Source organism: Panthera pardus, unplaced genomic scaffold (assembly GCF_024362965.1).
Source record: "Panthera pardus isolate Hobbes unplaced genomic scaffold, ASM2436296v1 HiC_scaffold_6, whole genome shotgun sequence".
Classification (NCBI taxonomy): domain Eukaryota; kingdom Metazoa; phylum Chordata; class Mammalia; order Carnivora; family Felidae; genus Panthera; species Panthera pardus.
In genome coordinates, this window is record NW_026526991.1 from 19,285,010 (window position 1) to 19,305,920 (window position 20,911).

Below are 20,911 nucleotides of genomic sequence, written 5' to 3' on the forward strand. Positions count from 1 at the left end.
ACTAGCAAGTTTGCCCTGAAGATTATTGAATTACTCCACTGACCATGCATTATTTAAAGGGAAGTGCTATTATTATAGAAGCCAGCTGCTTAACCATTGGAATTCTGTCTGTTGGCCAACTTTCAAGATACAGCAGTGCACTGTGACTATGCATTTTGTCTACACATAGAGCAGTCAAAGCCTAGGTTAGGTGGTGGCCAGCTTGTCTGCTAAGCAATATTTGATGTGCATGCTTTGGAGAAAAACTACTGATAAAATAAATATATAAAATTTCAATGTCAAGATTCTGTCAGCAAGAAAACTTCTGTGAAATTTTATACATGCGTTGTTTCTTCATGCTAATGGTTGAGTGAGTAGATGGTCATTTCTTAATGAAGTGACCAGTACCACAGAACTCTGGGACTATACTAGTTGTAGAAATGTCTATCCTTTTTCTATTCTATTTGTTTTGTGGCAGTTTCAAGGGAGAAAAATATTTTAAGACTCTTGGGGAACTTAAGTGATAAATAGAAAAAATATTTTTGCTTTCTAAGTTAAAAAATATTTGAACCTCTTTTTTGAAGATAATGTAAGTAGCTTCCAACCATATTGAATATTTTGCCTAGAAGGGTTTTCTCCTACATTTCTTTACTTGTTAGAGAATCTTTGAAATAGGACCATGGCAGTCATATGTTGTGTACAATACAGGAGTATGCTCCTAGGATCTCTGGTAGGTGTTCAGACAGCCTTTACTTAACTGTTTCTAGAAATGGGAAGGTCATTACCTTTAAAAGAAGTTTGTCCCATTTTTAATACTTTTGAACACAAATTGTTAGTTTTTTTTCTTATACTAAGGCAATATTGTTTCCTATTCACCTACCAATTTTGACTCTGCCCACTGGAGTAGAATTACATAGTTACTAACGAGGAGCTTTTATTTTTTTAAAGTTTATTTATTTTGAGAGAGACAGAGCATGAGCTTGAAGGGGCAGAGAGAAAGAGAGAGAATCCCAAACAGGCTCTGCAGGGTCAGCACAGAGCCTGAGCTAGAGCACAAACTCATGAAACCATGAGATCATGGCCTCAGCCAAAATCAAGAGTAGGATGCTTAACCAACTGAGCCACCCAAGCACCCTACTAATGAGTTTTTAAAGGTAAGGATAGAACAATTCATTCCATCTCATTTAAAAATTAATCATAACGACAATAGCTGTAATTTAGATGTCATTTAAAAATCCCTATTTTTCTCAAAATTTATACTGGAGCAAATTATTTTACTGCCTTTCTAGTAAACCACATAGTTTCAGATTTCTAGTTTTAACCATACCAACAAATATCATTATTTTTTGTTTTGTTTGTTTTTTAGAAAAAGAGCACAAATGGGGGCAAGGGGCAGAGGGGGAGAGAGAGAGAGAATCTTAACCAGGCTGCATGCTCAGCGTGGAACCCAACACGGGGCTTGGGATCCAAGCCCAAGACCCTGGGATCATGACATGAGCCAAAGTCAAGAGTTGGACACTCAACCGACTGAGCCACCCAGGCACCCTTTTACTTTGGTGTTAGAAAAAAAGCAATATGAGTATACTTGTAGTGGGAATGCAAAATGGTACAGCCACTATGGAAAACTGTATGGAGGTTTCTTAAAAAATTAAAAATTTAATTTTCATATAATCCAGCAATTCCACTTCTGGGTATTTATCTTAAAAGAATGAAATGCTAATTTGAAAAGATTTATGCCCCTCTATGTTCACTGCAACATTATTTACAATGGGCAAGATATGGAAGCAACCTAAGTGTCCATCAATAGAGGAATGAATACACAAGATGTAGTATATAGTATATACAATGGAATATGACTCAACCATAAAAAAACTGGAATTTTGCCCTTTGTAACAACACGAATGGACCTAGAAGTATCACACTAAGTGAAACAAGTTAGATTGAGAAAGACAGATAACATACGATTTCACTTATATGTGGAATCTAAAAAAACAAATGAACAAACAAATCAAAATAGAAACTGACTCACAGATACAGAAAACAATCTGGTACTTGCCAGAGGGGAGAGGGTGAGGGATGGGCAACATAAGGGAAGGGGATTAAAAGGTACAAACTTCCAGTTATAAAACAAATGAGAAACGGGGATGCAATGTGCAACAGAGGTAATAGTTAATAATATTGTAAAACTTTGTATGGTGACAGATGATAGCTAGATTTATCATGATGATCATTTCATAATGTATAATGTTGAATCACTATGTTGTATACCTGGAACTAATATAATAGTGTATGTCAATGATACTTCAATTAAAAAAGAAAAAGAAGTAATATGAGGTATTTGAAAGATAAAGGACAAAACTTTGACCCTCAACTATGGCCTCTCAATTAGTGAGAAATGATTTTTTTTGTTACACATCTTGATATAGAACCAGAAATCAAGCCTATAGCATACTTCAAGGGATGAATTAAACTTCAAAAGGTCATAACTAAACACTTATTATATTCATATATTCCAAATGAAGTATAGTTAGTCCATTGTAATATTATGAATAGTCAAAGAAAATCATCTCTCTAGAATTATGGTAGCTAAAGACAACCAGTAGTTACATTTATGGTAAAAATCCAAGTTTTTATACCACCATTTCAACAACATTTAAAAAAAAAAAGCCAAACAAATATGGACATAAGGTCAATTTTCTTTATGGAGCATTACAGAAAAGTCCTAAATTTCTGTTCCTAAATTCATTGACCTAGAAGCACAGCTATTTTATAGAACTGAGCCATGTCAAACTCTGAGATCAGCTAAGAGAGGTGACAAAGCACATGCCCAGTATGTGTTATTATTTTTGCTATGTTGATGATTACTTTCTATTTCATAAGAGGAAATAGACCTGTGGTGAGTTTCATGGCTATTGGAATCTCCAAGAAGGGAGTATGCAATACATACAGTGTTTTCTGCCTTCCCAAGATTAAGGTTGGTGTCTTCCTCTAGATGGAACATTATATTAGAGATGCATGAAATGGAAATGCTAAAGAGGTCCAGGCATTGCAAAGCCTATCCCTCTCCATATTCAACCCACAAGGATGAATTTTGAAATCAGTTGTTTCTGAATTAGCCAAGTTTGAAGGTTTTTGGAATCACCCTTACCACCCTACCTCCAAGCATCAGATTACTATACTATACGACACAACAAACGAATCCCAATTATGTCTCATTAAGAAATGTATACTTTTGACAAAGAGCAATCATTACCCGTGATGGACAACAGGGATACCTCAAGGTAGGCTGAGTCACTTTCTCCTTCACCCTAAGAGAAAAACCAAAGTGTATCAGCTACTCTCAACTGGCTGACCCCTTCAATCTCTTGAAATAACCACTTAGCAAGAAGTATGTAGAAGTCCTTTGTGGATTACAAAGAACCATGTAAGCTCATTTGTGTCTTTCCTCTAATTTATAGTCCCAGGAAAATATTATAAAAACAAAACAAAAAACAAAAAACAAAAAATATTGTCTACGTTGCCCAAGGGACTGGTCGAGTCTCAGCTTGCCAGGGCCCGGCTGGCGAGAAGAACAAGTCTTCTGCACTGGTAGATCCTCCAATGGCAAGTGAAAGCACTGCTGAGGCCTCATGTGGGGCCAGCTGACTGGTCCCTCCCAAACCTCTCAACCATGAGGCGCCCACAGGGTTTGCCCCTAAGCAAGAAAGCAGACCCCACCCAAAGAGACCACAAATGAACCCTCACTGAGTTACTACCCCCCAGCTGCCCTAAGTATGACAATAAACCTGCCTTACAGGGAGGAAGCATCCCCAGGCTCCTGTGCCAAACATCAGGAAAACATTTGGGTTTGTAGAGGATGCCATGAATGGTTGGCCCTTCAAGCAGCAAGGCAGCCAGACTAGTTTGGTAGCAGGCCATTACCATGGGTCTGATCTTCCCTAACGAGGGAGTTCAAAATATACATGAGGATTTTGACTTTCAAAACTCCATTCTGAAGAATGGTGTCATTATGATACAAACCTAAGACTTTTTATTTAAAATATAACATTATCTTCTCTGTCAGGAATAAAGATCAAATAAATGCCAGATTGATGAGTTGGATTCTTCTGGATCAGTGGTTCACAAATTTTCTTCCATGAAGCCTGGATATCAGTGCAGAAGACCCAGGCCCCCTACCTCCCTTGGGAGGAGAGAAAGCCAAGATCCTGTCCCCCTGCCTTTGCCCAAGCCAGAGCAGTTTCACTTTTGTCTGTTTTATCTATTGGTATATAAGCAATATTTGATTTAACAGAAGTTCTACTGTGACAAACAGTTTACAAAGAATTCAGGTACATTTTAAGTTCCTGTAAGCTTGTTTTGCCCTCTCTTTTAGTTGTAGAGCCAGGAAAAGTGTGTCCAAATCAAAACAAAACAAAATAAACTAAACCAAAACCTACTTGCCAAGTAAAGAGGTCTAATTGATTTGTAAATATCAAAAGAAATTTGATTCATCATATGCCCTCTGGGCAATTAGAATCACATGAAAGATGGACACTTAGTTCATTCTGTCTCAGTGTAGTAGTTATTCTATAAGAAAACAGAATTGATTGCTCTGGTCTCTCTAGGGTGAAAGGAGAGGAAGCCCTATAACATTAATATTGCTACCAATTCCAAGTTCCAAGGCTTCTGGATGCAGTTAATACAAAAGCTGTTTCTTCAGAGACCATATAAGATCCTGGAAAAGGATACTCAGAGAAGGTGAACCAATATTTATTTAGGACCTGCTATATGTCAGGGGGTGTTCTAAGCACCTTTAGTGCATTTTTTCATGTAATCCTTATAGAACCTTATAAGGAATGTATTAAACCTACTTTACAAGTGGGTAAACTGGGCCCCAGGAGGCTTAAGTGTCTTGTCCATAGCTACTCAACAGATCTCCTGGGCTGTCTGAGGAACTTGAACTTTGCAGGGAATAGATCTGAGTTTGAGCCCTGGCTCCATCCCTTACTCCATGAATGACCTTAAGCAACGTCAGTAAAATGAGGAGCCCTTTGAAACTCAATTTGATGTTACAATGGAAGCAGTTAAGCAAAAGAGTAAACACTTGAGCCATCCTGTGCATAAAAACTATGCAAATTTGCTAAAAAGATGAAGAAAACTTGAAACATGATCTTCCTTTAATTAATATTCCTAGCAGCCTCCAAACTAAGGGAATATATAAGGAAAGACTGGGTTTGGGCATAAATAAGATCCTTGACTACAGGCTTCTGAGAACTTGAGAATTAACAAAAATAAACTGCATGGTGCATGAGTTAGTGCTAAGGAGTGTAATGCAGAGTCTAGAGACACACTGTGATCCAGAAGAATCTGTGGGATCAGGAATTGTTGGGGAAGCTTCAGGAAGAGGTTGAGGTGTGTAGGTTGACCAGGTGTGGGGAGAGGAGAGGCTCTAGGGGCTGCGTGGAACTGTGAAGATAGCTGATTCCCCTCTAAAGCCAGGCCCCTCTGTTTGATTTGTACAGACAAGCCCACGGGGTATGGCTCCAGCAGTCGGAGGGCACCTCAGACAGGCATCGTGGATGAGTGCTGCTTCCGGAGCTGTGATCTGAGGCGGCTAGAGATGTACTGTGCACCCCTCAAGCCTGCCAAGTCTGCCCGCTCAGTCCGTGCTCAGCGCCACACTGACATGCCCAAGGCTCAGAAGGTAAGCCAGCTGGTGGGGAGGGATCCAACATCCTCAAGAGACTGAGGTATCTTATGCCTGTGGGTAGACCAAACAGAAACTATGTCCCATAGTCTCCTGGCTTCCATGTCCAAAAACCACCATTCTCACCTCAGATGTCCATCCCTTTGGTCACTCCATATTGCAAAGTCTCCTTTTCACCGCTCTGGACAGTCTGATACTGGAAGACAATGGAGAACAGTCACTGAATGTGAGCTTTGGTATCAGATAAAACTGAAGTCCTAGCTTCACCAGTCACCAGCTGAGAGCCCGTGGCCAAGTAACATAACCTATCCAAGCATTAGTTTCATCGGTAAAACTGATACAATACCTACTGCACCAGGTCGTTTTAAGAATTAATAAATACACATGCAATTCTTTTCACGTTCTGCACAAAGTAACTGTTGGACAAGTGTTAGCGTCTGTCATAATTAAAATTAATACCAAAGCACATAACTTTTCAAGTCCTGGTATTCTGCAAAGGTGCAAAGAAAAAAAATGTGCTAAAATGGGAAGTATTTGAAACTCACATTCAATGGCAAACCTGATTAAAGAAAAATATATTAAAAACAGAAATTTCTGTTTGGTTCTCAGAACACCTAGAAATTTCTAATGATCAAAATCTGTAGATGTCTTTTTCTATGAACTAGACTTCAAACAAACCTCAGAGGTACTATTTATGCCATCCAAAGCAACATAAATCATCTAATACACATTAGCCACTTGATAAATTTTGTTGAATGGGTGAAGAAATGAGTCGAAGTGATTAAATTCTAGTAACTAAGTAGAAAGAATGAGAACTAAAGAGCAGGCGGTAGGTGAAGGAGAAAAAAATAAGGTGAGGATGGGTGAGTAAGGAAAGAAAAGCTCTCATTAGGGTCTCCTTGGGGGCACTATTTAAAAAACCAAAAACCGAAAACCCAAACAAAAAAAACTGTGGTTTTACTCTTTGGAGGCCAAACTAGCATTGTGCAGAAAGCATAAGAAGAGAAACCAAGAAGTTCACAATGACACATTTACTGCTTCCTGGTCCTAAACTGCAGCTGAGCCTGGAGGAGGACCAGGGAGCTTAGCAGAGATGTGACCCCAGGGAGCCAGCTTGAATGATGGAAAGGGACTGGGCACAGTCTGGTGCAGAGAGAACACAGTAGCCAATGGGTGAGTCAGGGAGGAAGCACCACAGAAGTAACTCAGGAGAATGTGGCTGAGAAGTGTGCTTGCGGGGACAAAGACAGGTTAAATCTTTCTCTTCCTAGGTGGCTCAGTTCCTCTCAATTTCTAGTTGGGGAGGGGGTGGGGATTAGAGATCAGTCCCAAAGTTCTAGAAGCTTGGTTCTTGTGACTGAGGCCTAGACATCCCTCCAGCACCAATGCTGTCTCCTGTACCACATGGATCCCGGGCATTCTGGGCTGACTCAAAGGCTCTGTCTTCTGGGACACCAAGGGAACCACCTGTTCTCAATGCAATTATTTTTGTGATGTTTACAGTATCATCCCCCATCTACCACCAAGAAAACGAAGTCTCAGAGGAGAAGGAAAGGTGGGCCAAAGAAACACCCAGGAGGGGAGCAGAAGGTGGGGACGGAAGCAAGTCAGCAGATGAAAGGAAAGAAGAAAGAGCAGAGAAGGGAGACTGGAGCTAGAAACTGAACACAGAGGCAAAAAAGGAAAATGGAGGAGAGAAGGACTAAGCAGACAGAGGCAAGGACGATGAGAGAGAAGCAGACAGCAATAAAGAAAAGTGGGAAGTGCTATAGAGGAATGAAGAACAGTAGGCCTGGTGGAGCTAGATAATGAATGTGATGGAAGGAAGAGAAGTAACCTGTTGTAGAATGTGGATAACAAACATGGAGACAATGGAAAAGAAAAACGTAATGCTCAAGGAAGTCCAAAGAAAGACAGTGGCAAGAATGAAAAAAGAACAAAAATTATAAAAAAGGCAAATAAGACACTACATTCCCCTCCCCCAAAAAACAAATGAGAGTTAAAGAATTAAGACAAAATTCGAGGCTTTTACATGTATTTTAAAATCTTGTGTGAAGCTATTATAGAAAAATTGCCCATGTCAATATATGTCCAGAGTTAAATATTAGCCCAAAATTCTCAGCAAGACTGAATTGTGTCATAGAAGTTCCCAGATTTTCTTTCCTGCAGTGTCATTGGAGGCTGCATTTCTTAGTCAAGTCCAGGTTGAGGCCAAAGGGCATCCAGTATTTGCTTAAAGGCCTATGAGGCCTGTGGGGTAACCTGCAAGAGGAGTCATTGAACCTTTTCTTTTTTTGCACTTTGGAATCAGATACAAAAGATGTATTGGTCTGCTTGGGCTGCCATAACAATCGCCACAGACTGGGTGGCTTAAGCAACAGATATTTTCACACATTTCTGGAAGCTGAAAGTCCAGGTGAAGGTGTTGACCTCATTTTAACTAAATTACCTCTGTAAATACCGTATCTCCAAATAGGAAACAGTTTTGGTATTGGGAGTCAGGACTCTAGGTACTGGGAGTCAGGACTTTAACATATGAATGGCTGAGGAGAGACACAATTCAGCCCAGAACAGATTCCTAATGTCTGATCACTGCCTTCTGATTCTATCTCCTATAAACCTGTGTGTATGTCTATCTGTCTCTGTCACACACACGCACATACACACACAAACACACGCACAAATCTAGGTTTTCATATATGAAATCCTATGAGTTTCTGTTCCATGGAAACCCTAGGACCGTGTTACTTTAGAGCTGAAGTTCGTTGGTTCAATCCTTTCATTTTATTTTATTTTTTTTTAATTTTTTTTTTTTAATGTTTATTTATTTTTGAGACAGAGAGAGACAGAGCATGAATGGGGAGGGTCAGAGAGAGGGAGACACAGAATCTGAAGCAGGCTCCAGGCTCTGAGGTGTCAGCACAGAGCCTGACGTGGGGCTTGAACTCACAGACCGTGAGATCATGACCTGAGCCGAAGTCGGACGCTTAACCGACTGAGCCACCCAGGCACCCCAATCCTTTCATTTTAAAGACAAGGATACAGAGATCCACAAAAGGGTAAAGACGTACTTGAGTTCTAAGCTGCCCTCCTTCTGGCCAGCAGAGAAGAGCACATAATCAACATGGACTAAGAAAGAATTCCAAAAGGAAAATATGGGGCATAAATAGGCAGATGAAATCTTCCATTAATTCAATATTTTTCCACCAGAAGGAAGAACATGAATGAGAGCAAGGGGTTGGATTTCCCTGAGGGTAAAAAGAGCTAAGTAGAATCACAGAATTTAGGTCTTGTAAATCTTCTCCTTCAGCGTCTCTGATTTAATTAGTAGGGTTAGAGTCTTAATAGATATAAAGCAAAAAGTCTCCAGATCATCCAAATTGTGAATTATAAATGCTGAGAGAGGGTATAAGAGAAAAGTGGTCAGTCAAGCAAATAATGAGACTTTGGGTAAGAAGATGACTAAACCAAGAAGTGAAGCATTTCATCCAAGTAACCTACTTTGAAGATGTCATGGTATAAAGGAAACTTTCTGCCTGGTCCTTCATGTCCCTGCTGTATTTCTACTTCAGGATCATTCTTCCTCTATGGTCCAGTGAAAACCCAGGATTATATAATAAATATAACATAACATAACATAACATAACATAACATAACATAACATAACATAACAAAACATATAAGGCCATGCCCAAGACTTAGCCCAGGAGGAAAATGTCCAGTCAGAAGCATGTCAAAGCCCCAAATGGGAGCCAAGCCACTTCTGCTGTGGTTACAAAAGGCTGGCTGATCTGAAATGACAAAAGCTAGGCTGGTGCCTAAGCCCATCTAGCCAGCCACCTTATTCAGGAGATGCTGAGTTCTTCTGCTAAGACATCCATGCTTTGGAACCAGTCTCAGGCATAAGCCAATATTTACTGTGACTACCACCTGAGAGTAGCCTGCAAACACAGATGGCTCTTCAAGTTCCTCAGAAGAATTAATGATTTGTGTCCTATGGAAATGTTCCTTAGAGATTTTCTCTTCCCTATTTCACTGTTGACTGAGTAAATGTCAATTATGACTCAAGGCTTTGGATAAGCTATTAATTATCCTCTATGATAAACTTCATTCAAAAGAAGTAAGGCAAAGACTTTAAAAGAAAAAAAAGGAATAGAACTTTCTAGTTAAAGAATGCTTAACTCTCACACTATGGCTTATAATACACTTCTTCTTAGAATGGGTTTTATCAACTCTAAAGCAGTCATCTTGAATTCCTAACATATGATTTCTGAATAATATGAACGAGGTAAACAGGAAGCATCTATTATAGTCTTTCCATCTCCTCCTTTCTAGTATCAATACTAAGCACCTAGTGATACATGGCATATAATGCTAGATGGATGGATGGATGAAATAGATAGACAAATAATTGTTATATGCAGCTTAATACTGGAAGAGAAAGACCATAAAAATGAGTAGCATTGCTGAGATGAAATGACTCCTCTTGTCCTGGCATAGGATAGCAGGGCAAGGACACAGTAAAAAAAAGGAGAGCAAAGGAGTTGCACTGACCCAAGTCTTGCCTGTTTAGAACTTCCCTCTATAGCTTAAATTGAAATCATTCATGGACCTACTGCTAAAGGTGGCAACTGTCTGAGTAGTACTTTATAGTGAATGTTATGTACCTATCTCTCTCCTTGCTGCTTTCTTGAAGTAGGCAGAGTATTGATCATCATTTAAAATTCTACTGTTTCTCTTAGGGCAAATTGACTGTGTGTAAAACAAATGGGAAGATATAAGGAATCATGATCCTGAAATAAATTTGTTGAAAAATATTTTTATTGAGCACCTACAATGTGCCATCCTCTGTACTAGGCATGAAGGAGAGTTATAAGGACTGAAGAGGCAATAAAACATAGTAGTTAAGAATACCTGGCTAAGAACACTGCCTGGGTTCAAATCCTGATTCTCACTTACTGGTGGTGTGGCTTTGGGCAAATCATGTCATTTACCTGTGCCTTATTTTACTCATCTGTCAAATGATGGTGCTGATTGAATCTGTCTCCTACAGTTGTGAGAATTTATCGAGATTATGTATGTGAATGTGTGTGCACAAACTTTTATATTGCTTAAAATGGTACCTGGCACATAGTAATCACTATTAGAGTTTTAGTTGATATTATTTTACCTAGTTCTGAAAATTCGAGCCATCTGAAAAAGAAACAGATCTCTTCATGTGGAAGTGAGTCTTGTATCACCAAAACCTTCGAGGCCAACTTTGCCAGCACTTTCTGGTGAATTTTCAGCACTTCTGAATTGTAGGGTTTCAAGCAGATGATAGAAGGGAACTCAGTGATCTAAGAGCCCTTCCAACCCAGAGAACACCAGTGCTATGAATAATTCCAACTTAAATGGAAGCTCAGCTCTCCCATGTGAGGAACTGCTAACTTTTACTTCAAGGTCACAGAATGAACTTTCAAAAAACCACCATTTTTCTCAACCAGTTAAAATCAAATGTAATATGTGTTTTCATTTCATGGTGCCTGAGGAAAATTTAATTGTAGCATGAACTCCAGCTCTTACTAGTTTTAAGTAAAATTGCCAAAGTAAATAGAAACGTGGGATATTTCCGGGCTCACACAGCTTCCGGGACATTTCAGTTTCTAGGGCTGCCGATCCAGTGCCTTTCACAGGCATTTGATCTTCTTTCAAACATCTCTTGAAAACAAACAAAAGCTCATACAGCTTCGAATGTGCGTGCTGTTAGGATGTAAGGGTGGAAAAAGAAGCAAAAAAAAAAAAAGAGTCCTCAAAGAGACCCTTCTCCCTCCCGTCACCCCTTGACCACCTCCCTCCCACCAACCACCACCAAGAAATAATGTTTTCTTAAGTAATACATTTTGCAGTTTCTTAAGTATATTAACATCCATGGGGAAAGATGAAGTCTATTCTTTTTACTTGTCTATGTGAAAGGAATAGGGCTTTTGCACTATTTACTAGGTAACATGGAGTTGACTTTTAATCCAAGGGCAAAGTTGATAGTTTGAAGTTAAAGTGGAAGCCTTTGGTAGCAATAAGAAGATAAACTGTTTTAGGTGAAGCAGCAGCAGAATGCCCTTTTATGAGGTTAGGAATTTGGGGTAAATCATTTTCCAAAATTATAGGTAAACAGAGTTTCTTGGCTTTTCTTTCAGTGAAGAATTCCTCAGGTTGTATGCTCATCAAAATGAATGAAGGCCCAGCTACCAGATTTCTTTGAAAATCAGTGACAGTATTTACTGACCTAATAAGCAAGACAAATCCATTTTTAAAGGAGCGGGTGAGGTTAGGAAATGTTACTCAATGGCTACCAAACTTCCAGGTCAAAATCAGCTTCTCCATCCTCAGGGTATTAACTGAAATTTGAGCACCTTTCCCTGACATTGGGGTTCATCTTTAATGGGGCTCTGTTATGCCTTTAGTGCTACCTCACTTGTATCCACCAACCAAAAGAGATTGCTTAGAAAGACAGACTTATATTTAAACTCAAAAAGAGAGAAATAGAAATTGAGAACAGCAGGGAAATTATGTGTGATGTGGGACAATGGGCCTGTGAGTCCATATCTGATCCTTCTTGAGAGCAGCCAGGAAAGTTCTCACCATATACTAGAAGCTCAATTACAGATCTGATGGGCTACTGCTAGATAAGTAACAAAAGCTAGAAAACATTTTGGAAAATTCCTAGCTTTATTTTATTAACTAATGTGGTTACAGTTTTAAGACCTTTGGTCAGGAAACTAACTCTTTTGAAAAAGTGGAAGTTTGATAGAAGTTTGATAGAAATAAGAATGCTTATTGGTACAACCAACTAATTTTAATTTTAAATGCCCTTGCTGGTAATTTACAATCTGTAATTAACTACAGAAAATAGCTTTGAGAAGAAAGGGATTCTTTTCTCTACCTTCTCCATGTGCGTGCGTGCGTGCGTGCGTGCGTGCGTGTGTGTGTGTGTGTGTTTGTATAGTTTTGTGTTCTAGTATTGTTTCAATCACTAGGAATTTAGGGTGAATCACTTTCCAAAAGTATAGATAAATGCAGTTTCCTTGCTTTTCTTTCACTGAAGGCACATTCTTATGGAAAACTAATCATCGTTCAGGAGAAATCACATTATCCCTTTGTCTTCTCAAAGGCCCAGGTTTAGTACTAAGTTAAATATTATTCAGGAAATAAAGGAAACATTACTGAGGGGGCAGAAAGAAGTTGGTTTTCTTTCTGTTGTACCTAAGGGTCGAAGGATTTCAACTACTTCCAATCTGATCTATAGAGAAAGAGAGTGACTCTATAAATCAGAAAACAGAAACTTTCATACAGAACCAATTTGCAACTATAGAAATTTTCAGGCCTAATTCTTGACTTAGCACAAAAGTCATTGCATCCAGCCTGTCTTCGTTCCAGCATTCTCTTCCCCTATTTCTATTAGAGATTGGGGGTATTGGCAAAAACTATTAACTGCCTTTTTCTACCATGTTCCCCTTCTGTAACCATAAAAGTCTAACCTCCTCAATTCACTTGGGCATACACATTTGTTCCCATTGGATCAAATAAAGGAACATACATTTATTTGAGTAGGCATGTGTCACTGTCAGTCTGGAAAGAAGGTGGCAATCGTTTCTACCATCCTCCTTGGCTCCTCTAACTGGTAGGATCAGAATTTCTGTAAGAAGGTAGGATGTTAAGAGTAAGACCTATGAAAGGCTGCACATGATGGCAACTCCTCTGTCTGGTAAAATAATACCTAAGTTCCCAATGAGGGACCAAGAGATTTTCCATCAAACCCAAACTGACCAAGAGGCCCAGGCTTCCAAGATGGGATTCATATGTCAAAAGTTTTAATATAATTCTGTGTAAAATATATAAATGCTTGCATGGGGCTCTCTGTCTGGCCAGCTCCAGGAGGTCAAGCAATCAAAGACCAGCCATCTCTGCCATCTGTGAAAATATGATGTGCTCTTTTCTTAGCCATAGATCACAGTTATGGCAAAACAAAAATTTCAAATGATTAGGTTCAAGACCATGGCAGGTTGAGGGTTGGACAAGAATTTCTAATCAGTTGGACTGTTGTAGACTTGGAGGGTATGCAATATTCATGTCATGGTGTGAGTGTGGCATGCTTGAGTAGTTTCATGAGGCATTGCAGGACTAGAAAATAAGAAAAGTATAAATGAATCAGTAAATATATAGCATCATACTGTTACTTTGTCAGTATTGGTTGACTTAGGCCACTAGTGGATGCTCTGGCTTGTCCTTGTGTAAATAATGACATGCTTCCTTCTTCAAACGAATATTAGGATGGAGGTAAAAGTGATGATGGCACAATGAAGCAATTCTGATTTCTAAAAACTATACACTCATGAATTGTTCTTGTGCCATGTTTTTGTCCTGGAAAAGCTCCGTCTGGCACCATGTGTGTTTACTTTTATATGCTGAAAGGCTCCCATCAACCTCAAACAGATGCAAATCACTTTAACTTGTCATAGTGTTATTTTGTTCATCCTAAAAGTTCAGACAAGCCTTCCAAACTTCCAAAATTTCTCTCAACTCAGTGAGGAGGAAAATTTAGAACACAACATTTGAGTGTTCTGCCCAGATGTGTCACACACACAAAGAATGAGTAGAGGAGGACAACACCCTTTCCTACCGATTCTGTGAACTCTTCACTATGGTGTTGAAATGACACTGAAAGGTACAACCCTGGGCCTTAGAACATTGTAAGATAAATCACTGCACACACCACTGTAAGTACCCCTGCATAAGTTGTATGTCAGATGAAACAATGGCATTTTGGAGGCTTGAGAGAAAAAAATAATCAAATCCAGTTTTTAGGTAAAAATGTGCTGAATCTTTAGCACATATCAGTGAAATTGCTAGAATCTGGTGTTTCACTTTTTAAAATACCACAACATTTGAACCTTTCAGCAATTCCAAAATCAACTCCTTCTGGGAAAGATAGTGTGCTTAATCTTTTTTTTTTTTTTAATTTAAAAATGTAACACAAACACAAACAGCTAACTAAACAAGCTGCCCATAAAATCAACAGTCTAAGCAGACTGAACCCTGAAGTGTTTTACAACATCCTTCAAGACTATTAAAGGCAACGTAAATACCTCTTGCCAATGAGGGAAAATACCCTTCGGTGCCTTTTTTTGCCTTTTCTTTCTTTCCCAGGCTTTTAAACAATTTTGGTAGTGATTTCTTACATCACAGACAGAAATATTTAAATGGAGTCAGGTGGTATCTTTTGAAGAGTAAGAAAGTTGCTAAATCAGGATAATCTGTGAATAATTATGGGACAAATATAAATTCCCTAAATCCCGGGGATTCCTAGGGATGCACCAGTCACTAAAAAAAAAGAGGTATACATCTGCTATCCCAGCACTCAAGGGAGCTCTGAGCACCCAATAAGTAGATTCCCTTTCTCCAGCCAGGGAAAGGACAGCACCCTGCCATGGGATGCTTTTTGACAACAATAACTATAAAAATGGGGGGTGGGCAGTGAGAACACCTGGTATTTATTAAGCACAAGCCCTGTGGTAAGGTTTATAGTGAATTATTTCAGTTAATCTTCACCATTAGCCTGTAGGGTAAATACTAAAATTATCCCCCATTGTATAGATGTAAAAACCTGGGCTGAGTAAGGCTAAAAGTCTCGCCAAAGTCTTGCTCTAACAAGTGGCCAGACCAGAATCTATACTCAAAATGGACTCCATTGTGTTAACCATGTACCACCCTCTCTTTTCTGCATTTTTCCATTGATATTTCTTGTGCCACAACCTACTAATTGTGAGTTGCAAGACAGGAGGGGCTCTGTGCTGTTTGTCCCTGTGAAGAGGACAGTAAAAGTAGGACGCCATGCAAGGGTTGCTATTGGCCTGAACTCCATTGCACTACTTCTTCAGAAAAATTTAAACAATTTAGCAAGAATTTCCTGGTTTGCTATGTTTGCTCAAAGCACCATGTCTATGGGGAGGGTAGGGAGATGAAGGAGACACGCTACTTGTGCTCAAGGAGCTTACTTTTCAGTGGGGAAACAAACACATACATTACTCTGTAGCACATCAATACTCCAACAAAGATAGAGGCAGAGTAAACCCTGATAGCAAAGAAGCCTGAGCAGACTGATGTTGCTAATAAATGAGTTCACAGAATAGATCAAAATCAAGGGCCCTTGAAATAGTAGGCTTTCTCGCACACAACTATGCCAGGTAAATGTGTAAGGGTAAACACATGCACTCATAACAACATTATGAGGTGGGTGCCCTTACCCCACTCTTTCGTTTTACAGAAGAGGAAACTGAGAAGGAGAGAGCAATGTAGTGATTGTCAAAGGTCCCTTAATTCCTACGTGGGGAGATGGGATCTATACCAGGTATGTGAGCCTAGGTCTTTGGGGAAACCAAGATGAGACTAGGCTAAAAGAGTAGGATTTCATTAGGAAAAATACCAGTGTGAAAGGAAATAGGGGAGGAACGAGGAAGCCTGGGCAAGCCCTCAGAACACAATGCAAGTCTGACCCCAAGTGAAGGAGAAGGGGAGGGAGAGAGAACATTGGGTGAAAGTGTCCTATACTGCCATACAGGCTAAGGAAAAGTTCAGAAAAGTCACTAGGGAGTCCTTGAACCGAAAGTTTGCCAACAAAGGAATCTCGTGTTTCTCAGGAATGGGTAACCTTCTATCCCCACCAAACTCAGTCTTGGCATTGGGTGAGGTGCCAGCTCTGGGCCATTCCCCATGGCTAGAGGAAAGGGTAATATTGGAAAAATGGCCATTACCATCATAACCACAGAAAAAGTAGGGTGAGGTAACTTCCAAAAAAAATAAGAGTCTGAACAGACTGACATTGTGTCCAGTCTATATACCTTTCACTTTGCTAAAGAGGCAACCATCCTACCAGCCTCTCAGAATGTGCACCTTTGTCCTTTGGTTTTAAAAGTCACACCCCAAAGCGCTGAGTAGATTGCATGACACTTACTCTCTTGGCTCCCAGAGATGAAAGGCTGACCCAACTCTCATGGAATTTGAACTTGTGATTCCCTGAAGTAAAGAGATATCAAAGTTGATACTGAAATATTTAAACCACTCTCCACAATTTCATGTGTCTCCAGGCCAAACCAGCAAAATAGCTATAACATGTTTTTTTCAACAGGTAAAGAGCTGATATGTGGGTGATCTTTCCAATTATATGATCTCTTTTCCTCATTTTGCCCTTTTTAACAGAAGGTCAATGCTGAATTATGACTTTATGCTATACAATAGCTGCTGATATTCCATGCTGGACAATAACTTCCCAGCATTTTTTTATGGGGCGCCAGGCTTTTCTTAGACTTTATGTCATACAATACTTACTTGTTTGGAGTAGTTGAGATGGAAACAGTCTATTGAAAACATCACTACTTCCTTTCTGAAATTTAAAGAGACTATTATCATCCTTCTTTTAGATACTGTTTCTCAGGCAAAATCTCATAAAGATAGGCAGCAAAAAAAGGGCTTATAATATCCACAGGGTTCACTCTTACTAATTGAATATTGTGCTACTAGATTTCTATCAATAATAATAGACATGGGGCCCAACTCACACTTGTGGTCAGGGAGGGCACCCTACTCCTGAGTTTAGAGTCTTGCCTTACCCTTTAAACAAGAATCTACCACCATCTGGGATCATGGGCAGCTCATAACATTGTCAGTTATTGTCATTGGAAAGAGATTTGGATTTTGAAACACCCAATATTGTTTTATCTTCTGGGGAAGCAATATGGTAGAGTGGCTAACTGATGAGCTCCAGAATCAGAGGGAACTGGTACAAATCCCAACCATGGTCACATCTTCCTTATAAAAAATTAGGCAAGTTTTCTAAGATTCAGATTCCTTCAAGGTAAAATGGGCAAGACATAGTGTCCATCCCCAAGAGAACTAGAAGAATTAAGAAAAATATATGCAATTAACATACATAATATAGTGCCCAGCCCCTAAGTGATAAAATTATCTTATTTAAATAATAAATTGTTTTATTATTAGTCCTAGGTCTATCAATTTGTTCTTATGTGACCTCAAGCAAGTCACCAAATGTTAGCAAGCCTCAGATTATAAATGGACTGAAGCAAATAATATCACCTTACTAGAGATCACTGTGTAAAGTATAACGTGTCTGCAAATATTAATCAAGGTTACTGTTACTGCCATTGCTATTAGCTCTCAGTGATCTTTTTCATCAAAAAGTTTGTGGATTGTTTTCCTTTATAAAGTTAGGAGCTAGGATAAGAGCCAAAAGACAATGGGAGAATGTGAATGTCATGCAACATTTCAGGGCATTTTTCTGCTTCCTAAATATCTGTGCGTGGTACATAATGTGTTATAATGTATATTGCATATTAGGACCTTGAAACATATTCCCTGATGAGTTGGTTTCCTTCAGAGTGATAAATTTCCTCAACCAACCTGAGTGAGCTAGAGAACCAACTTTTTTTTTTTTTTTTAAATAATCTTACCTTCCCTGGTGTCAATAGGAAACAGTATTTACTCACTACTGTTTTCCTTTCAAAAATCTGTCTAGTTGCATACTAGAAACAGTTTCAGCTGGTTTGTTTGTCTTGGACAAGCTGTTGAAGTGAAAAGTTTTTGCTTGGCTGAATGTGGGACAGTTTCATAACCCTCAAGAAGTGCACTGAAAGTGGGTGCCAGCTCCGGCTGCTTCTAACATGCCTCCACTTGCTGCCCATTGTCAAGGGTGGCCGGCATAATTACATTAAGACAATGAGCAAAGCAACAGATGCGACTGAGACCAAATCCCTGAGTGCTTTTGTTTTGTCACCATCATTGTCTGCAACAAAGAAGTCACATGTGAGAACCTGGGAAGAGAGCCAAATGCAAACCAGACAACATCCCAGCTGGTTTTGAATGGCCTCCACCTTACGCGTTTGTGCATGGGAACCATGCTACTTGGAGCAATGTCTGCTCTACTCAAGTGAGTTTCTGCTCATGGTTTTGCTGCAATGCCGAAACAGACCCAGAAGAAATAGGCCAGAGTATCTCTGTGCTCAGACTGACACTTTACACCTCCACTTTGAGAGAAAAGAAAAAGAATCTCTCTGTTGGGGAAAAGGATAAGATCTATATGATTGACCAATCTAAACTCAATCCTTTTTGCTGTGGCCTTCATGAATCTGAAGAGGGAAATATAGAAGATACCTGAATTTTTTTATTCTGTAAATCTGGGATTAATTTGGTTTGAGAGAAAGATTGGAGATTAAGCACCTCCTTTAGCTTTCTTTTAATTTGTTACTATTTCATTCTTGAGCATTTTCCTATGTGGGCATTATCCAGATTCTTAAAAACCTTCTTTTCCAAGCTGGTATGCCTGTTAAACAGAAAAAAGGCAAACTCAAATTAGTATATTTCTAGACCTGTTACTTGGCTAGCAGTTTGGTAGAGAAGTGGTATCCTTAATAATCGCCATTTTGGGAGCCACCTACCATCAGCAGGGTCCACTGAGTATTGAACGGAAATGTTTCAAGGAGTTTGGGACAGTAGTGATCCTCCTCTGTAGCCCCATTTGTCTTTCTTCCATTTGTCGGGAGAATTCCTAAGCAAGCAGAATAACATGTAAGATTAGAAATACAAACTTACTGGTAGCTTAACAGTAGATGTTTTGTACAGCAACATATGAACATTAAATGGACTTGGTAAAGTTGTATGATATTTGGGGGAAAGTGCCAGGATTTTAAACAGATGGCATTTCAAGCTATCCTGTACAAATGCCAAACTTCCTCCCACAAGCTTTTTTCGATGGCCACTGAGCTAGTTATTTTAATAAACATATTTATACAATGACGCTATCTTCCTTCTATTCAGTCAGTACAGGATATTGACCACCAATTTACAAAGTGCTAACTAGTTTTTTTGAAGGACTTGGTGATAACTCTAATGTTCCAGGTAGAGCTGGAAAATATGTTTAAAAAAAATTACCAATCTCTATGGGCCTTAGCCAATAGATATTATTTCCAGAGACTGTAGTTAATTTTGTTCCAGCTTCTCACACTCTGCAGGTCTCAGGTCTGAGCAATCTCCAAGGTCCTTACAATGACCTCTAAGTTCCTAAGAATGATTGGATTGAGCGGTTGTTACCTTAGCCAGGAGGAAGAATTTGGAGATTCCAGACATCATAATAAGCACTCTTGTTTTGGGTCATGATGAAAGCATGTTCTGGGGAAAAGGGATACTGCGGATTCTCGACCTCACTTTGTACCAATAACTATTCATTATGTTCTCCTCTAAGGTCCTCCTGGCTAGAGGTGAAACCAAGAGGAGAAGCACCTTATGTTTATGCATGCAAATGCCATTTCTTCCTGGATTTAATTCACATCTTATTTGTCTAAATAAACTTTCCTATTTAAATATATTCATGGATAAAATAATAACCATAGGAAAAGCATAATGACTTCGTTCTTCACATTATTACAGGGTCCATTATGGTCATCCATTTAATTAATTCTCTAGCTATTTATTGAGCAACTGCAATATTCCAAGCATGTTTTGGACATACGGATATAACAGTGAACAGACAAACATGTCTCTCTAGGGCATCTATTTTAAGCAAAACTCAATATTCCTTGGATAACAGCATTGTTTGCTAATAAGTGAATGGTAGCACCAAAGCAAGGAACCAGGGTTTTTAGTCCAGGAAGGTGACTTTCCAATGAAGATGAAAAAATAGTAATAATGAGTAAATAATAATAATAATAATAATAATAATAATAATGATAGCTAATACTTACATGGTGCTTACCATGTGCCAGAACTATTATAAGTCTACTTATATACTAATACTAATTCTTTAATTCTTTTTTTAATATGAAATTTATTGTCAAATTTGTTTCCATACAATACCCAGTGCTCATCCCAACAGGTGCCCTCCTCAATGCCCATCACCCACCCTCCCCTCCCTCCCACCCCCCTAATTCTTTAATTCTTAATCCGACAGGTAGGAACTATTATTATGCCAGTTTATAGATGAAATTGAGACACAAAAGACTGCCATTTGCACAAGTTCACACATAACTAAACATGGAAGAGCCAAGATTTGAACCCAGCTCAGTATGTCTGTGATTTGATAGATTCTAAATCAATTATAAAACCTCCCAATCTTCTACTTCTAAAACTTTCCCTCTGTCCAAAGAAGAAAAAAATAAAAATGAAAAAGAAATGTCTCCTTTTTACAATAATTAAAATAGA

At 39.0% G+C, this 20,911-nt stretch overlaps 1 protein-coding gene across 5 annotated transcripts in view; it reads left to right on the forward strand.

The window, feature by feature from the left end:
- IGF1 (insulin like growth factor 1) overlaps nucleotides 1–20,911 on the forward strand; it is a 78,717-nt gene that overhangs the window by 50,590 nt on the left and 7,216 nt on the right. For 2 of the 5 annotated variants that reach the window (XM_019446612.2, XM_019446613.2), the window contains exon 3: nucleotides 5,481–5,662. In XM_019446612.2, coding sequence (XP_019302157.1) covers nucleotides 5,481–5,662 — 182 coding nt within the window. Of the gene's footprint in view, nucleotides 1–5,480; nucleotides 5,663–7,168; nucleotides 8,428–20,911 lie in introns of those variants that run through there. The other 3 variants (XM_019446609.2, XM_019446611.2, XM_019446610.2) reach the window with 3 other exon arrangements.